Here is a 21,287-nt window from a genome sequence, read left to right as displayed (position 1 = left end):
GTGAATTTCATTAATCTTAATATTTTAATTAAATAAATTTTTCTATCAATCAGGTGATGGTATGTGTCACCACTTCTGTAAAGAGAAAACATATTAAACTTACAAGGGAGCTTGGGGGATTCAATCTAGGGATCTTAAGGAGTCCCTAAATAGGCCTTTACCACTATGTCAAACTACCTATTTGGTTCAAAATTGCATAACATTTTATACACACAAAACATTTTATACACACTCGCATACACACACTATGGTAAGACATAAAAATGAAAATGAGTTTAAAATTTTATTTTTAATTTTATTTTTTTTATTTTATTATTTGGATTCTCTAAATAATTTTAGTATAATTTATATATTATTATTTAAAAATAATTTTAGAAAATAATTTAAATAAAATATTAAACTCATTTTTATTTTTAAGTTTTACATTAACTATAATTTAATATATATTTATATATAATATAAAATATAATTTACTTGTTAGATTTGTTTTAATATATATGTGTGAAATAACCTTAAACACAATATATAAAAAGTTGTGCAATTGTAAACCAAATAAATAGTTTGGCTTAGTGGAAAAGGCTTGTCTAGGGACTCCGGTACCTAGTTTGAATACCACCCCAAGCTCCCTTCTAAAATTAATATTTTTGTGACACATATCACCACCTGATTGGTGGGGCAAATAATTTAACTAAAATATTAAAATTAATTAAATTCAGCTTCCAATCATACAATGACATGCAACACCTTTGGATTTGAGGATTACATTTATTTAATTAAATTAAAATAATGACTAAATTAATATAATGTGTGAATATTAAGGACCAAATATAAAATTATGCCAATTTTATTAACTACCACATCATCAACTTCGTTAAAATTAACAGTAAGTGGTTTGATTGAACCATTTAAATTGTTGGGTGATATGATTGATCGAATTGAAACGTCAGTGGTCAAAATGAAAAGAGGCTATAATTTAGTGATCACCCCTGTAGTTTACCCTCCTTATTGAAGACGACAAACAATTGGTAAATTTTTAATAACCTAATTGAATTATAAAAATAAATTAGATGTGTAGATCAAATTGTACTTTATATAATTGCTGATGCAATTAAATTATAGACGAAGTTATCAAAATGTAATTAATTTTTATATAATTGTTTTTATAAATGAATAATGACATAAATTACAGTGATTTTTCACATGGCACGAGGTGGGGTATTATTGACACCAATCAACCAAAGTTTATTGTCTTAGGCAAGCTTAGTGGGGTGCATAAATGGTACAACGTGACACTGTCCAAATTTGTAATTTGATTTGTCACGATCCTGAAAATAGCCTTTGAAAATAAATAAATAAATAACTATAAAAAGAAAAGGTTTTTCTTTTGAATGAGATGACAGGCTGAGCAATAAGGTTGTAGGGAGGTGCACTAGGCAACCATGCGCTCTCGTTAGTAAAGGCCCCGCGATTACGACTATCATGTTCCTTAATGTCATTTAACTTTTGTTTTCCTTTCGAAGGAATTTGGTAAAATTATATAAATGATAATCAAATTCTGTTATATTTTTTTAAAATTAAACTTTTAAAAATTATAAGATAAATATTAAATTTATAACCCAAAGATAATGTGCAATTTGATTATAAGCAATTCCTACTACGTGAGATCATTAATAAAAAAATTACATTTCTTTTTTAATTTTAAAAATATAAAATTTAATTTTTAATTACAATTAAAAGACTAAATGAAAAATTATTTATTAATTTAATATATTATATGATCTCTTTAATAATAGTTACGATAATTACTATCATGATCCTCGTTTTGTAATTATATGTAAACTTTAATATTTATTTTAAGAATTTTAAAAGTTTAATACTTAAATAATTATTTTTTAATAGTCTAATTGATTACACTATAATATTTGTTCATAACTCTTTTAATATATTGACAAGACGTACCTGTTCAAATTTATAATATCTAGGAATAATTATATTTTCATTTATGCTAAAAACATTTGATAGATTTAAAAATATAATACTTGAATAATTATTTTAATATAATTTAATGATTATTTTATACGATTTATTCAAATGAAATTTATAAAGGAGAAAAAGGAAAATAAATCATAATAATATTTTTGGGTTGGTTTGTTCGGCCACTTGAGCCAGTTAAATCAAGTACCTTCCGTGCATAACCCAACCAAAACGTCTTTATAGTGAAATGTCCCTTGGGCATGTTTCAGTTATCGAACGTAATAAAGTAATATCTTATAATCGAGTAACAAATGTCTTCATTAGCTTATTATTTATTACACTGAAATGAATTGCATATCATTATTATTTGTTAGGAATGAAAGAGATACGATATGCGATTATGAGAGGTAGATAAGATACGCAAACTTGATTAAAATATTATTATAATGATAATTATAAGATCATAAAAATATGTTTTTCCCCCAGTTAAATTGTATTCTATTTGATTAATTTGTAATGTCAATAAAAAATACTAAACAGTGTAAAATAAAATTTTATTATCAATTCCAAAAAAAAAACAATAAAAAGAATTGCAACATATGCTAAAATCAAACCAACCATTCGTACCAAAACTTTTAATATATTTTTTAAGTTCACATCCCCTAACATAAATTTCTACGTCAGTCCATGTTACCGTTATGGCAACATTGAGAAGCTAAAATTGGACATACCTCCCTTTAAAGCGTACAAAAATCAAGTACAATTTTACAATAAAACATAGTTAGCCAAGTCTTCAATAGCTTATTTCCAGCTTTACATTGTCATTCCCCACTAAGAAATAATACTAAAAAATGATAAATAAAACTCAAACTAATTACGAGAAATTGGAACAAAAGAAGAGGAGTTTATCCCTCCAATGATACTATTGACTAAATAAATAGCCCACTTTAGGTGACGTCCCTTTTATTAATCTGAATTTAGAAGTGATTATGGTAAAATATAAGCATCAGATTGTTTGTTTATTGGAGATACTGCAGCACTCAACTCGTATTTTTGGTTAAAGCCAGCATATGCAAATATAATTAAACAATGATCAACACACTTTCTTTTCCTCTTTCTCATGGTAATTTTCTTTCTTCCTCTTTTAAATACCGATCAACGATTATTTTTTTACCGATCGTGATTCTCCGCTTAAATTAGAAAAGTGTATTAATTTTTAAATTTAGATAACATAAAGTGGAGATAAGAAAATGTTTTGTTGCGTCAGAAGTCTACATTGGTTCAATCACCCCCACTCTGATAGATTATTTTTTCTCGAATGCTCCTTTTTCTTTCTTGGGCTATAGGCTTTTCCGCCAATAAAATAATTATACTCCCCACAACACAAACTCTCTTTCTGATGTAAGCATAATTGGATCCCCAAATGATTATCCACAACACAAGTGGCATCCCCTGTTCTCTGTATGTGCGCCTGCAATCATGCATGTCCATAACCTATGTATCACTTCTATAATTGCACAAATTTAGATGTATTTGCCATACTAGATACACCCATCGATACATAAAGTTATCAAAACTTGAGTTTTGTGAATGAGAAAAAAATAATCGAGTCATGATGCGTGCGGATGCTAAGTTCAGCTTTTCTTACTCTATAAAAACCTAGTCTCCTCGCATCTTAATTGTTATCTTCCAAGGTTTTAGTCCCTTTCACCATGCAGCCTAGTGATGTTTCAGGTGTTCGATACCTTGTTCCTTCCTATCCATCCCTATATTCGCCGCATTTCGGCATGAACCAGAGCAACATATCCGTACACGAGCCGAATCGATTCTCGAACCCCATCTATAATCTCTATGCCCCTCCTCAACTTCATGAAATCAGTCCCGTGTCCTCGTGCATCAGCAGCAACTCGACTTCCGACGAAGCCGACGAGCAGCAGTTGGGCCTCATCATCGAGAGGAAGCAGAGGAGGATGATATCGAACCGAGAGTCGGCACGCAGGTCGCGTATGCGTAAACAAAGGCACCTGGACGAGCTTTGGGCGCAGGTGGTCTGGCTGAGGAATGAGAACCACCAGCTCCTAGATAAGCTGAACCATGTGTCGGAGAGCCACGAAAAGGCGCTTCAAGAGAACACGCAGCTCAAAGAGGAAGCCTCTGAACTTCGTCAGATGATTTCCGATATGCGACTGAGTCAGCCGTACAAGAGTTCAATGAACCTGGAAGATGTCGCCTTGGAACACGGTTTATCCTAAACCGGTTCAAACACAATTTTTGGTTCTTCAAGATGTAAGGAAACCAGAATAACACGTTTTGAGCATTTGAGCTTGAATATCCTCGAAGCTATTATCTTGTTTGTTCCTCCTGGATATCATACAAGTCCAAGTTGCTGCAATATATATATACACCCAATGTTTATTTCTCCACCATTTTTCTTTCATTTGCTTTGCTCTGTTCGTTGAGTTAGGGAATTATTTATCAGATCAAGAAGCTTTGGTGCCCATAAAAGTAAACTCCCCTAAACGACAAGAAAAATAATAGGAAGATTACAAATATGATAAAAGTAAACTCTAACACATTTAACTAAAATTGTTTGATCAAACATTAATTCCATCCACACTTTTCACTTTTTTATTATCAATATTTAAATATAATCATTTTTAATTCATAATATAAAATAAATTAAACTTTAGCAACTATAAAAGAAAACATATTTTAGTCAATTAAATTTGGTCCAATAATAAAGTTAAGATCTTAAGACTTTTGATGTCTTAAGTTTGAATTTTTCCGTGCAAATCATATGTGTGAATTTTCAGCCTAAAATTTATTTTAATTTAAGTTTTATTTTGATTTTTGTTTGTAATGATTAATACTTAATATTCATATATATATATTATTTATATTTGTAATTATATTTTATAATGATTAATTTTTGTGAAGTAGTCATATATGTATTATTTGTATTTGTATTTATAAAAATATTTTATTTTTTTTAAAAAATATGGATATGACATGTGTCACTTAACAAGTTTTTTATGATAGACACATAAAATTGTAACAGAGAAAACTTTAGACATCTATTTTTAATAAAAAAATTCTTTAGAAGCTAAAATATTTTTCGAGACATTCTTTATGCGCTTATTTTTATATTAAACTTTTTATTTATGATAGTGTATTAAAAAAATTTTAAGTTTGGTATTAGTATTGTCATTGATTCTGTGTAGGTAGACCGATGGTTGATGGTGTTTGGGTCGACATCGAGGTTGATAAAAGGTGATAATAATGATTTGATAATTAAGCTAATAAAATTTATAAATAATTTTTTTTATTGAATTAGTTAAAATTAAAATTAAACTAATAAAATATATAAATATTATACATTAAATATTATTATACTAAAACAAATATTATGATAATAAGTATGTTATATAGCGTGATTGAAATAAAATCAAATAAATAAAATCAAATAATAACATTGAGAGTAAATTACGTATTTAATATTTAAATTATTATTTTAATAGATAAATTTTTAATTTTTTTAAAATCATATCGTTTAGTTTTGAATGCTGTTTTAAGCTTTCTAGCTTGGGTTTTTTTTAATACCCGCTGGAGTTTTAATATGGGTTTTTACCTTCTCCATTTCTCTTCACTTTCATTTCTTCGAAATCTTGCATCTTTCTTGCCCAGATGCTCTTTTAAGCTTTCTAGCTTGGGGCTTGTTTTTTTTTTTAATACCCGTTGGAGTTTTAATATGGGTTTTTGTCTTTACTTCAAAATTTCAATCTTTATGGGGGTTTTAAATTCGTTTTTAGATGATCTAACCGTTTTTTCTGTTTGCTTTCCTGATCAGAGTCTTCCAAGTGGCGCAAATGTTGACATGCATCAAACATTTCTGGCATTGAATTCAGATCCTCTTAAAACAAGGTTAGATTTGATATACAAGCAAGCCAATGATCACGTCACGTTAGTGAAAGCAAATGCAGCTTATGCAATGCGTCTAAAGCTTGAAATTTCAAGGCAATTGAAAATATTTGATGATTTAGCTAAGAACTTCTCAGACCTTAATTCGAAACCGAGTTATAAATCCTCTTTGTTTGAGACCGATGGGAATTTAGATGAGGATGTTTTGAGGCAGTTTGAGAAAGAAGTGAAATATAGAGTGAAATTTGCTAGGTCGTTGGTAGCTGAATCTAAAGAGAATTATGATAATCAGTTGAAAATTCAGAAGTTGAAAGATACCATTTTCTCCGTTAGTGAATTGCTAGGAAAGGCCAAAAAGAACGGAGCTTTGGCGAGCTCGATTGCTGCTAAATCAAATCCTAAGAGTTTGCATTGCTTGGCAATGAGGCTTGTTGAGGAGAGAGTTGCTCACCTAGAAATGTATAAGGAAGAGTTGCCTAAGGCTGAGTTTGAGGATCCTAGTTTGTATCATTATGCTGTATTTTCAGATAATGTGATTGCGGTTTCTGTGGTCGTGAGATCTGTGGTGAAGAATGCCGAGTAGCCATGGAAACATGTGTTCCATGTGGTGACCGATAGAATGAATGTAGCTGCAATGAAAGTTTGGTTTAGAATGAGACCCGTGGAAAGGGGTGCCCATTTGGAGGTGAAGGCAGTGGAAGATTATAGCTTCTTGGATTCTTCCTACGTGCCGGTGTTAAGGCTGATTGAGTCTGCCGAGAAAATGATGGAGAATGCAACAAAAGATGGGAGTAACATGAAGTTAAAGAACCCCGTGTCTACTTCAATGTTGAATCACCTCAGATTTTATTTACCCGAAATGTACCCAAAATTGAATAAGATTTTGTTATTGGATGATGATGTCGTAGTTCAGAAGGACTTGACAGGGTTGTGGAAGATAGATCTAGCTGGAAAGGTAAATGGGGCTGTCGAGACCTGCTTTGGCTCATTTCATCGTTTCTCTCAGTATTTGAACTTTTCACATCCTCTCATTAAGGAGATGTTTAATCCTAAGGCCCGTGCTTGGGCTTTTGGGATGAATATTTTTTATCTTGATGCTTGGAGGCGAGAGAGATGCACGGAAACATATCACGAGTGGCAAAACTTGGTAAGTGTGCGATTTACTTTTTAAGTTAGCGGTGTTTGATATAATCCTAATAAATTTATTAGCAACTCGGCATGATTCCAAGAGATGATTTCTTTGGCTTTGATGGGGAAAATGATAATTATCATTTACATAACTTAACTTGAATTCGAAAATGAAAGTTTGTGCTTAGTTCTTTTAGTATTAGGTTGGGTTTTGGATGAAGATTTGAAACCATAGAAATGAAAGATGATCAAATAAAAACTTCTATAAGTAAAACTGTAAAATCAAGTTTTATACTTCAGATTTCGAGTAAACATCTCGATTACACAAATGGTAAGAATTATGGTCTGAACTGTAAAGTTTGAGAATGGACATGTGATTAACTTTCAGTGATCTTTGACAGAATGAGGATCAAACTCTATGGCAACTGGATACTCTCCCTCCTGGCCTGATCACATTATACTCTTTGACCAAATCATTAGACAAATCTTGGCATGTGCTCGGGCTTGGATACAATCCAAGCATTAGCATGGATGAGATCAAGAGTGCCTCAGTCTTTTATTATATCGGAAACATGAAACCTTGGCTAGACATAGCTATGAATCAATACAAGAACCTTTGGACTAATACGTGTATAAAGATAAGGAGTTTGTGCAGATGTGCAATTTCGGGGTCTAGGTAAGTTTGCTTGTTCATGGTGGCTTGCAATATTCCACCAGCATTTTGGATTTCATTGTTCACTAGACTACCTTCCAAAACAAAGCTCGATGGTTTCTATCATCGGTTTTCTTTATTTTTATCCCATTTATTGTAGAATAACCACCATTGATTCTTAAATTTTGCTATTCTGTCTAGGAATATTTCAAGCATGTATCGTACCGAACCAGATAGCTTATGTACACAAGGAAGCTATTCTTTTGATTAGTAAAGTCTTTTCCATTAATAGATTTGGAAACTCGAGTTCGAAATTCGCCGTGTTAATCTAATTATTGGCTGTTCAAATGTACTCCCTGCTGTTATGGTATTCCAAAGTAACTTCGAATCGATTCTGCAATTCTCAAGAGAATCCACCAGGCTTCATTAGGCTTATTAGCCAGAATAAACGAAGCCTTCCGTCCGTTCATCCAACTGAAAAAAAAAGATCCACCACAAAGTTTTTTGATCGTTTAGTAATCGAGCGAGAAGCTCTCAAGCTTCTTGTTCAATACGGCGGATGGGGTTGGCGATGTACGTAGGGTTTTCATCACCCGCCATGATCACAACAATTTTGGGCTCCATTTCAAATTGCATGGTGGCCTCCGGTTTCTCGGCTGGCTTTCGGTTTCTGTTTCATCACCATGGGAATTGTGCGACGAGTCCTTGCACGAACAAACTAGAATAACTAATGCAATAGCAGTCAGTCCTAGCATCGCCGCCATTACGCCGAAATACATCGGGATCTAAGTCTCATTCCCATCTGTATATAAACCTTCTCGGACAATCATGTCTCTCACAATAATTAATTAGTCCACATCGAAATTACTTGAGAATCGTACATGAACAAAGGGAAGGGAAGATTACAACACTCTTTTCCCAGACAATGGGAAAGGCAGTCCTCAAAATCTTTGATACCGATACTTTGGTGGCTTCGTTTAGAGTGAGCGGTCGATCGAGTTTAGTTAAAAAATTTCGAGTTACTTGTGTTGATAAATCTTATTTTGCAACTCGAAGTTGACTTGAAATTTTTTCGAGTCGAATCGAGTTTATGAAATTACAACTCGAAGTTAATCTAAGTCGAGTTTTCTCGAGTCGAGTAAAAACGCGCTCATATTCTGTAGACGTAATTGTTTGAACTCAAGATCTCAAAAGAGAACAACACTCCATTTAACGACTGAAATTTTGATGAATTTCATCATCCTAATTCTAATTTTCCTTTGGGTTCATGTTCATTTGACCCCAGGTTTGACATTAATATACAATTAGAGCCATGACTTTTTTTGATGTAATGTGGCCCCTGACTTTGTCTTTGAGCTGCAACTGGGCATCTAACTTTTTGTGGGTACAATTTGGCCCTTGAGCTAAATTTATTAAAGTTTATTAAAGTGTTGAGTAAGTTATTTATATTAAAATAATTTAATGATATTAATATAAATGATTTTATTAAAATAAGAGGTTTGACTAGAAGTAGACAAGGGACAAGACACGCAAACATGTTGAAATGTTAAGGGTAAAAAAAATCCATATATAGCCATAGTTATAAAATTAATTTTATAACTATTCTACAATTTCTTATCAAAACTTTAGAATATTATTATTATTATTATTATAGAATGTCATTTTGCTTTAGGACCAAGAAATAATATTAATTTATATATTATAAATGGTCTTAAATATATATATATATATATATATATATATATATATATATATATATATATATATATATATATATATATATATATATATATATATGATTTTAATCTGTTGTCTCTAAAATTAAAAATTCGGGCCTCCTATCAGCAGTAAACTATATGATTATTGGTGTATCATAATAAAATTTGATATTTAAAATTAGTCTAATAGTTTTTTGTTCTTTAAACTTTTTTTTAAAAAATTATCTTAATATTTAAATATGTCTGTCTCTTTTAGTATTTAAATTTTTGTTTTTATCAAATTAAATCAATTGATTTAATTTAAAGTACTACATGATAAAACCAAATCATCTTGTCATAACCATTTTTTTTGTAAAACAATTAAATATTATTTTAAAAATGATTACGACTTTATTTTGGAAAAATGGGTGATTTTGAACGGATTTGAATAAAATTGAAAAGAGTCGCCATCGACCTTTGAGTTGGGTAGGTCGAATACCTAAAAACGTCTTTTAAAAACAATTTTAAGAAAAATAATTTTATAAGACAAAAATTTGGTCTACGTTACCAAAGATTCATTTAAAACTGGTTCGGGAGTCGGTTACGTGTGGGGAAGGGTAAACACCCCACAACGCCCAAAATTGGTACTGTGTAGCTTACACAACGTCGTAAATGGTAGAAATTACAATTTGAATATGAAGTAAAAAAGATATGATCTATTTATTGAATATTTGTTAAAATAATAGAAATACTTCACTTGGTAAGAAATCTCAAGATTTGCAATCCTCCAACGGGAAAGCTATCTCATCTATTTCTTACCTATAAAGTATATCCTATCTTTGAATTACCACTAAATAATATCGTCATGAGTAGAAAATAAAATATGCTTAATTTATGTATCGTTAATATTAACATAACAACCATTAATACAATAAAAATTATGAAAAATAGAATAATAAATAAATTATGATCTATTTATTGAATATTAGTTAAAATAAATAAATAAAAAAAATCCTTTTCTCGATAAGAAATCCCGAGATTTGCAATCCTCCGCCGGGAAAGCTACCTCGTCTATTTCTTACTTGTAAAGAATATTTTCTCTTTAAATAAAAAAAATGACGAAAATTGACATAATGCATCACACTATACTTTTCCAAAGCATACATCACTCGTATTAAGATTCAATGAAGAAATAATAATAAATATTAAAATCTAAATATTAAACAATATGAACATCAAATAAATTAATCAAAAAAAATAAAATAACAATAAAATAATTTCTATAAGCTTGTAAAAGGAAGAGTTTGCATTTTTTTTATTCTGTTTGAACGTCGTATCGGATTGTACCACTTCGATCAAGTGATACTTTCCACGCCCGTTCTATAAATATGTGTTCTTGAAAATAAAATCAAATATAATGAAAATAAATGCAATTGGAAATATAAACATTTACGTTAAATTATATTAAATACATTACTTACATAATACAAATAACCATAGAATATGTAAAATACATTCATACATAAATAACTAAAATAAAGCTAAGTTAACATTACTAACCAAAATACAAACCAAATAAGCACATATGATAATTTCAGGGACCAAAATACAAAATACAGAAATTTAAAGGGCTACAATCGAAGAAACATGAGTTAAATAACTAAACTGAAATTACACAAAAACATGAAGGATAAAACAAATATTTAAACCAAATGCCAAAACAGTGACTAAAACAGAAGATGCATAAATCTGAGGGCCAAATTCGAACATCAGCTAAAATTGCACAACACATGCAAATAAGGACTAAAACGATCATTATACGAAACAAGCAACCAAAAATCTAAACACTTAGAAAATATAATACTAATCATATAGGATTAAAACGGAACAAGAAATAAATAAAGAGCTCAAAATATAAAGATGAAATTTCATTTAGGATCATATTACAGCCATTACAAAGCTAAAGGGATTTAAAATGTAGTTATCCTAAGAAAATAACAAAACACGGAAGAAATTATGAGGACCCATACTGTCATTTTCCCTTTTAACCCAGCATCCAACCCTCCCCTGTCTCAGAACGACGTCGTTTGACGTCTGAGATATACCCTTTTAAGGGTTATTATGAAACCCTAAAATCATTTCCTCTCCCCTCTCATTCCCTCAGCCGCAGACCCAACCCGTGGGAGAGAACTCTCCCTCGGCTCACCGCCATGGGAGGTGACCAAGCCTCCTGCCACCGCTAATCAGTGGCCACTAAACCGATTAACCATCCCCCCACGAACGACCTCTCCTTTGAAAACCGACCTCTAGGACCCAAACCCACAACTTATATCAACCGAAACCAACCCCCCCAAAACCAAAAAACAAAGGCTTTACCTTCAGATATGGGGCTAGCTGGGATCAAGGAAGGTCACAGCGAGGTTCACGGTGGTGGCTAGAGAATGTAAAACTTTTCTTTTTTCTCTCTTTTTTTTTTCTGTTTCGATTTTTCTCTTCGTCCCCTCTGTTTTTTTTTTCGTTTCCTTTTTTGCTTTCTTTATATTCAGTATCTGGTGAGATGATGATATCTAGAAAAAATAGGATATGGGTCTTACTGACTTTGCATGATTACCTCCCGATTTTTCGGGATTTAATCTGTTTTTTTAAATGGATTCTAGGATTTAGGCTACTGTTTTTACAAGAACCGGTTACTGTTCATGCAGGAGAACAGTCGGCGGCGACGGGACATCTCGGCTTGGTGGCTCCGGGATTGACTTACGGCTGGGAAGCTGAGGAGTTGAAGTCGGCGGCTGGAAGGGGATTAGGGTTTGAAACCCTAATTGGTTTTAGGGTTTGAAACCCTAATCTGATTTAGGGTTTGAAACCCTAATCTGATTTAGGGTTTGAAACCCTAATCTGATGGGTTGTTGGGCTCCGGGATTGGGCCAATTGGGCTTCGGGTTGTTGGGCTCCGGGATTGGGCCTTTGTAATCTGAATTGGGCTTAGGGATTAGGCCTGCAAAAATTGTAATAATAAATAATAAAATAATAAGATAACGATAATAATAATAATAATAATAACGGAAAAAAAAACCCGGACAAAAACGGGTGTTTACAGCTGCCCCTCTTTGCACATTCTTGTGTTAACAAGAATAGGGCAAAGACGACAAGAAAACACGTTTTTTGTCTGGTTCTCCTCTTTTTGGTTTTAAAAAAAATGGATAGTTTTGTTGGTGGGGACGACACTGCTCGTACGCAATGAAGAGGTCTGGTCGTCTAAGGGTGACACAGCTCCTACGTGATGAGGAAATCTGGTCATCTTTAGGAAGGGTGATAACTCGGTTCCTACGTGATGAGGACGGCTGGTTATCCTAATGTTGACACGGCTCTTACGTGATGAAGAGATCTGGTCTGGGGATGACACGGTTCATACCTGATGAAACTCTGGCCACCTAAAGGTGATAACACGGTTCCTACGTGATGAGGACGGTTGGTTATCTATGGTTGACACGGCTCATACGTGATGAAGAGATCTGGCCATCTAAAGGTGATAACACGGTTCCTACGTGATGAGGACGGCTGGTTATCTATGGTTGACACGGCTCCTACGTGATGAAGAGATCTGGCCATCTAAAGGTGATAACACGGTTCCTACGTGATGAGGACGGCTGGTTATCTATGGTTGACACGGCTCCTACGTGATGAGGAAGTCCGGTCAGTTGATGTTGATTGATTCAATGCTTCAATAAGTCTTGAAGATCCTGTAAAAATGGTTATATGCCATGATTTCATGTTATCAATATGCTCTAAGAATGATCTAAATGCATGTTTAAAGGGTTATGCTCAGTTCGTTCCTGGCATTGAGACTCTTCTCATACTCTTTAATCGAAACATGCGATATTTACGCATTTATCCATGCCTGGTTACTTTCTTGACCTCTCATTAAATATTCTTTGACTTGGTCCTTCTGATCTACCCCGAGAGAGTTTATCTTGCATCTTTGATTCTTTGGTCATTGATTGATTTTTCAGAGAAAATTCATTCAGAATGGACTCTCCTTGTTACATGCCTTTAAATTGGGACTTCTTTGCTTGGGAACAGTATGATTATGTTGAAACTGATTTCTTTGATTTAAACCCTCTTTTTCCTCAATGATTTGTTTAATGATTGATGGGAGCGTGCCTTTGCATGTGTTCTCTGGTGAACACCTGTTTCAAAATCCCCATAATCTGACACTTTTCAGAGTAAAGCATAGTAACTGATGTTGTTATTGATTAGTAATTTGGTGAATATATGCGAGGACATTGAATCAAATCCAAAGATTTCACTGAAGATAGATAATGAGAAAGTACAATCTTTTGGGACAAGAAAGCAAGTATATACAAAGAAAAACAATGGACAAATATAGTGAATATCAAATGCTGAATCCTTTTACTTCTTCACTCCAAATCTTTCTTGAAAGTTGACATGTGTTTCGAAGATTCAGATCGTACAAAAGATGTGTGAGTATGAGAGTCTTTCCCTAAACTGTTAGGCTTCCGAGGGAATCCACCATTTCAAATTCTGATTATTCGAGCCGTCCATTACGGATTTTCAACTCGAATCCTCCTTTGGTTTCAAGATGCCCATTTTGGGTTTTCATCTTGAACCCTCCTTTTTTCTTCTTTTTCATTTTTCATTTCCTTCTCTTTTTTTTTTTTTTTTTTTTTTTTAAGTGTAATATCGCTTGACCGAATCTGAATTCACGGGATTAGGCAAATCTTCTCCATCCATTTCTGTTAACACCAAAGCTCCTCCTGAGAATGCCTTTTTTACAACATAGGGACCTTCCCAGTTCGGCATCCACTTCCCTCGAAAGTCTTTTTGCATAGGTAAGATCTTTTTTAGTACCAAATCGCCTTCACGAAATTCTCGAGGTCTGACTTTCTTGTCATATGCTCGTATCATCCTTCTCTGGTACATTTGGCCATGGCAGATAGCTCTCAGCCTTTTCTCCTCAATCAAATTTAATTGATCAAACCTACTTTGTACCCAATCAGCCTCGTCTAGTTTCAACTCCATCAATACTCTCAAAGAAGGTATTTCCACCTCAATAGGTAAAACTGCTTCCATCCCATATACCAAAGAGAATGGTGTTGCCCCAGTAGATGTACGAACGGACGTGCGATAAGCAAGCAATGCAAAAGGTAATTTCTCATGCCAGTCTCTATATGTTTCAGTTGCTTTTGTGATGATCTTCTTGATGTTTTTATTCGCTGCCTCTACTGCCCCATTCATTTTTGGGCGATAAGGAGCCGAATTGTGATGTTTGATCTTTAACTTTGTGCAAACTTCCTTCATTAAATCATTGTTCAAATTCAATGCATTATCTGTGATGATCCTTTCAGGTGTTCCATATCTACAAATGATTTCTCTTTTTAGAAATCTGCACACTGCTCCTTTTGTGACATTAGCATAAGAGGCAGCTTCAACCCATTTGGTGAAGTAGTCTATAGCCACTAAGATAAAACGATGTCCATTTGAGGCCTTCGGTGAAATTGCCCCAATGACATCGATGCCCCACATTGAAAACGGCCAAGGTGCGTTCATTACATGGAGTGGTGAAGGAGGAACATGTATTTGGTTATCATGAATCTGGCATTTATGACATCTTCGAGCAAATCTGATACAATCTCCTTCCATAGTGGACCAATAATACCCAAACCTCATGATTTTTCTAACCATTGTGAATCCATTAGCATGTGTTCCACAAACTCCTTCATGGACTTCCTCAAGTATTTTCTTGGCCTCGATTCTATCCACACATCTCAAAAGCACCTGATCCTTGCCCTTTTTATACAATATATCTCCATCAAGGACATACCACATTGCTAATCTTCTTAAGGTCCGTTTATCATTCTCAGTTGCCTCCGCTGGGTATGCCCGATACTTCACATACTGGAGAATATCATAATACCATGGGAGATTATCATCCTCTTCTTCCTCTATGTTGCAACAATGAGCTGGCATTTCTCTTATACTCATCCGAATAGGCATCATTCGAGATTGATCATCGGCCTTAAACATAGCTGCCAACATAGCCAAGGCATCTGCCATTTGATTTTCTTCACGAGGAAGATATGCAAAAGAAATTTCTTCAAACTCTTTGATCAACTCCATCACTAAGTTCTTGTATTCTATCAACTTGGAGTCTCGAGTCATCCATTCCCCGCGAAGCTGATAAATAACCAGAGCAGAATCGCCGAATACTTCTAGGCTTTTAACTTTGCGCTCAATTGCAGCTTGAATACCCAAGATACATGCTTCATACTCTGCCATATTGTTAGTGCATTCAAAGGCGAGCCTACTAGTACAAGGATAATGATCTCCCTCAGGTGAAACTAGTATTGCCCCAATTCCATGTCCCACAGCATTAGAAGCGCCATCGAAGTTCATTTTCCATGTTTCATTTTTCGGAGTATCCTCTTCAGTAACAAATATACTCATCAAGTCCTCGTTCGGAAAATCAAATTTTACTGGCTCATAGTCTTCTAATGCTCTGCTTGCCAGGAAATCTGCAATAGCACTTCCTTTAACTGATTTCTGGTTCATGTAGACTATATCAAATTCGGACAACAACATTTGCCATCTCGCCATCCTTCCAGTTAGAGCCGTTGATTCCATCAGGTACTTTAACGGATCCAGTCTTGATATCAACCAGGTAGTATGATACAACAAATATTGTCTCAGCCTCTTAGTAGTCCATACTAAAGCACAACATAGCTTTCGATAGAGGAATATCGAGTCTCACAGTCAGTAAATTTCTTACTGAGATAGTAAATAGCTCGCTCTCTTCTTCCAGTTTCGTCATGTTGGGCCAACACACATCCCATTGACTTCTCAAAGACAGTCAAATATAAAATCAATGGTTTGTTTGGGATTGGTGGCATCAAGACAGGAGCAGTAATTAAGTAACTCTTAATTCTATCGAAGCATTCTTGGCAACTATCATCCCATTCTCCTGGGTTTTGCTTTCTCAGTAATCGGAATATTGGATCACATTTCTCGGTCAACTGAGAGATGAATCTGGCAATATAATTTAACCTTCCCAGAAAACCTCGTACTTCCTTTTGCGTTCTAGGGGGAGGTAATTCCAGAATTGCTTTGACTTTATCAGGATCTATTTCTATCCCATTCTCACTGACTACAAATCCCAATAACTTCCCTGAAGTAGCTCCAAATGTACACTTGGTTGGGTTAAGCTTGAGCTGGTATTTTCTTAATCTTAAAAATAGTTTCCTTAAGACTTTTACATGTTCTTCTCCAGTTTGTGATTTGGCAATCATATCATCCACGTACACTTCTATATCCCTGTGCATCATATCGTGGAACAACGTAACCATGGCTCTTTGATATGTTGCCCCGGCGTTCTTAAGTCCAAAGGGCATCACCTTGTAGCAAAACGTACCCCACATTGTCACAAAAGTTGTCTTTTCCATGTCTTCTGGGTCCATCTTAATTTGATTGTAACCTGAGAAACCATCCATGAAAGAGAAAAGAGCATGACCAGCCGTATTGTCAACCAAAGTATCGATATGTGGGAGTGGAAAATTATCTTTGGGGCTCGCTCGATTGAGATCCCGGTAGTCAACACACATCCGAACTTTGCCATCTTTCTTTGGAACTGGCACTATGTTTGCTACCCATTCAGGGTATTTGGCCACTTGTAAAAATCCAGCATCGAATTGTTTCTTCACTTCTTCCTTGATTTTTAATAGCATATCTGGTCTCATTCTTCGAAGTTTTTGCTGAACAGGCTTGCATTCCGGCTTTATTGGCAGCTTGTGCATCACAATGTCGGTTTCCAACCCCGGCATATCTTGATAAGACCAAGCAAACACATCCCTATACTCCCGAAGAAGGCTTATAAGACCATCTTTTATTTTTGGTGAGAGTGAAGTGCCAATTTAACTTCCTTTATATCCTCTTCTGTTCCCAAATTTATTGTTTCAGTTGTCTCTTTGTAGGGCAATATTTGTCTGTCTTCTTGCTCCATCATTCTAACAAGCTCAGAGTTTAACTCACATTCCTCTTCATCTTTATAACCCTCAGATTCTTCGAGACACATGTCATTTTCAAAATCAATTTGTGGTTCAAAAGTATCATTACTCGAACAGTTGATATCTGAAGACCTGCGAATCAAAAGGAGTATATTTGGCTGTGGACAAAAATTTTATCTAATATTTATCAAGAGAATAATTATCAATAAAGAATAAAGAATACTCAAGAGATGAATAAAATACTTGCTAAGATTAGAATGAAAAGAGAACACTGTTTCATTAAAGCAATGACAAATAACAATTTGTCCTTTTACAAAAGCCCTATTATATTTGGGTCAAAAGGAGACAGATTTGTTATTATGCATTACTTTGAAAAGTGCTTATAGAACACAGGGAGTTCTTCAACAGTGTAATTGTTCAAAACATAGCCAGGAGGACACGGACGGATTGATGCCAATGAGCATTCTCCAGTAGAATCATCTGTGATAACGTTGATGCTCAGGCTTCCCAATAAATCTTCAACAAATTTTATATCTTCACTATCCCATGACTGTTTCAGCGTGTCAATCACAAATCCTCCAGACACAAAAGATTTGGAGAGAGGCGGAATGACCATGGGTCCCCAAACAAGATCTTCTCCCTTTACTCTTGCCTTCCTTCTTTCTTTAAGCTTTTGTGCATCCTTGACTTTATCATGGTACGTTGGTTTGTATCCGAGACCAAAATAATTTCTTTTAGGAACTGGAGCCGATCCTTCCGTGATTCCTTGCAATTTCTTTCCCAAGCCTTTCCCTACCTTTGCTCCTCTAGCTAAGGTCTCCTTTAATTGCATCTTTGTATTTTTTGAAAGATGAGGAATGGGAATTCTTTTGCCTTCAGAAATAAAAGTAGCATTAACAAATTCCAAGGACTGGAATGAGGACTCTAGTGCATTTTCATCTACCCCTACATATGGTGCATCTGTAGTGATAGAGGCAATGATATCTTCTTCCGCTTTGATGGTCACCAGAGTCCCATCAACAATGAATCGGAGCTTTTGGTGAAGGGAGGAAGGAACTGCCCCAGCCATGTGAATCCAGGGTCTCCCTAGCAAGCAACTATAACTCGGATGAATATCCATGACAACAAAATCTACTTCAAATGTTGTAGGGCCAATTCTGAGAGGGATAATCATCTTCCCCATTATCTTGCGTTCCGTCCCATCAAATGCCCTTACAGCATTGCTACAAACCCTCATTTGTGATACATCCACAGGAAGTCTATTTAGAGTGGCGAATGGCATAACATTCAAGGCCGATCCGTTGTCAATTAATACACCTGAGACGACAACTCCTTTGCAATGAGCCGTAATGTGTAAAGCCTTGCCCCTGCCTTTTCCTTCTTCAGGTATTTCGTCATCATAAAAATAAATAAAATTATCTGCATTAATATGATTTACCATCCTGTCCACCCGTTCCACTGGTATATCCTTCCCTACAAAAGTTTCATTCAGCACTTTGATCAGAGTATTTCGATGTACTTCCGAATGCAACAGTAGAGATAACATTGAAATCCGCGCTGGGGTCTTATGAAGCTGTTCCACAATATTATACTCGCTGTGTTTCAGAAACTTTAAAAATTCCTGAGCCTCCTCAATCTTAACAGGCTCATTCAATTTATCATCAGGATCTTTAATAACCACATCTCTTGCTTTATCAGCCTTTCCAGGAGCATAGCATCTTCCACTCCTGGTGAAAAATCCAACTTCAGCAACCTCTTCCTCCTTACTCTCAGGAGTATTAATTTGGCATGTATAGTCCCAGGGAACACTCTTGTTACTCTTATAGGCAAAAGGCGCAGGGGTTTTGATCACCACCCTAGATGTTATACTTCCACTGCTGGCCTCGTAATTTGGCTTCGATATGACCAGGACAGGCTTTTTTAAATTCTTTTCAGCTTCCCTTGAATTTTCTTCAGAAGCGCAGATATATCTTTCATTCTCACTCATTCTTTCTTCATAGAACTGCAACTCCTGCTTGTTCATTAATTCTTGGACCATTTGCCTAAATTCTTGACAGTCCTGAATCTGATGACCATTTTCACCATGGTATTCACAAAAGTTCTCTATTTTTTCCATTGAGCATTCATTTCTAGGGCTCAACAACCCTCTCTCCTTTATTTGAGCATATACCCACTTCAGTGGTGTTCTTATTTCTTCAATTCTCCTTTTAACTCTCTGATTTTTCTCAATAGCGTTTATTCCCTGATTCTGATGATTTGGAAGCGGGTTTGCAGCAACACATGGTGCTTCAGAATCATTAAAGGACACCACCTTTCTCTTGATCAGATCTTCAACCACTCTTTTAAAAGCGAGACACTTTTCAATGTTATGTCCTCTGAGATTTGCATGATATTCGCATGTCTCATTTTCATTGAACCATTTTGGATAAGGTGGTTTAATTGGATCAATGAATTTTGGTGACACTACGTGAGCTTGGACTAATCCATGGAAGAGCTCGCTGTAAGTTATTGGTATGGGAGTGAACGTCATCCTTTCATTGTTATGTTCGCGCTTAGTCTCTCCTTGAGATGAAGAAGAGTTTCCCATCTTCGGCTTACTCACAGAGAAATTTACATTATTCACCTCTCCTTCTTTCCTTTTCACATAGGGTTTCTTTGCAGGAGTTTGGCTACCGACAATCTGCCCCTTCTTTAATGCTATCTCGATCATCTCTCCGCACATCACGATATCAGAGAAGCTCTTAGTTGCCACTCCTAACATATGATCAATATAAGGAGATTTTAACGTATCTATAAACATGGTTATAAACTCCCTCTCAATAAGTGGTGGGTGCACTTGAGCAGCAATATCCCTCCAGCGCTGAGCGTACTGTCGGAAGGTCTCATTATGCTTCATCTCCATATTTTGGAGAGTAACACGATCAGGCATCATATCGGTAACGTGTTGATATTGTTCTTTAAACGCATTGGCCAAATCCTTCCAAGACCCTATTTTAGCTCGGGTTAATTGGTTATACCATCTGACAGCTGACCCCGTCAAGCTGGCCTGGAAACAGTGAATTAATAGCCCATCATCCTTCACAAATCCTGTCATTCTTCGACAAAACATGGTCAAGTGAGCAACAGGACAAGTTTTTCCATCATACTTTTCAAATTCCGGCATTTGAACTTTGGTGGTAATACTAGGTCTGGCACAAGACTCAATTCCTCTGCATTCATTCCGTCTTGAGAACCCTGCTTTCCCATTTCTTTAAAAAACCCTTTGCACCAGTCCTTTAAATGCTCCGGTACTTCCGTTTTAGGTTTCTCCATTTCCTCAGGATCTACATCAATATACTCATAAGGACTGTTTTGAGGGTTAGTCGTGGCCATTTGAACCTTTACAGCTGAAGACCCTGCAGGATGTTCCACTAGCTTTTCAGGTGAGATAACTAGTCTCGGGGTAGACTCCTGCCTAGAAACTTCAACAGGGGCAGCGCTTGGTTCTTTAACTGTTTCAGTACGTAACCCAGACATCTTGGTCATCATCTCATTCATCATATTAGCCTGGCTTTGCAGGATTTGATCTATAATTGACTTTTGTGACTGATCCATCTTTGCCTGCCATTCTTGTTGTATTCTTAGTAAATCTTCTTGCATTTCTTTCTTTAATTGATCAAGCTTGGCCTCCATGGCTCTACTTCGCGTGTGATAAGGATTGGAGTTCTTACTTGCCAGAATCGTCTGTCACATAACCCTTCGGAAATTAATTTTATTGTTCTTTTAAATTCGAATGCATATTATTGGTAATGTGCTATAAATGATACATTTTATTGGTGATGCATTATAAATAATGAATATTCTTATGCATAATGAATGATGCAAGTATGAAATGCAAATAAAAGGCGTTGACCCAAGCAG

The 21,287-nt window shown here is 35.0% G+C and overlaps 1 protein-coding gene and 1 pseudogene across 1 annotated transcript; both read left to right on the top strand.

Moving 5' to 3' along the window:
* Window positions 1–3,618: 3,618 nt before the first annotated feature.
* LOC120153108 (basic leucine zipper 43-like) lies at window positions 3,619–4,368 on the top strand. Its single transcript, XM_039165107.1, has one exon. The coding sequence runs from the start codon at window positions 3,687–3,689 to the stop codon at window positions 4,224–4,226; it is 540 nt and encodes a 179-aa protein (XP_039021038.1). The 5' UTR covers window positions 3,619–3,686; the 3' UTR covers window positions 4,227–4,368.
* Window positions 4,369–5,721: 1,353 nt separating this feature from the next.
* Window positions 5,722–8,012, top strand: LOC120153102 (annotated as a pseudogene).
* Window positions 8,013–21,287: the final 13,275 nt, after the last annotated feature.

Source organism: Hibiscus syriacus, unplaced genomic scaffold, assembly GCF_006381635.1.
Source record: "Hibiscus syriacus cultivar Baekdansim isolate YM2019G1 unplaced genomic scaffold, ASM638163v2 tig00111098_pilon, whole genome shotgun sequence".
Taxonomy (NCBI): Eukaryota; Viridiplantae; Streptophyta; class Magnoliopsida; order Malvales; family Malvaceae; genus Hibiscus; species Hibiscus syriacus.
Note: the sequence above shows the minus strand (reverse complement) of the source record. Positions and strands in the feature narration are given on the sequence as shown.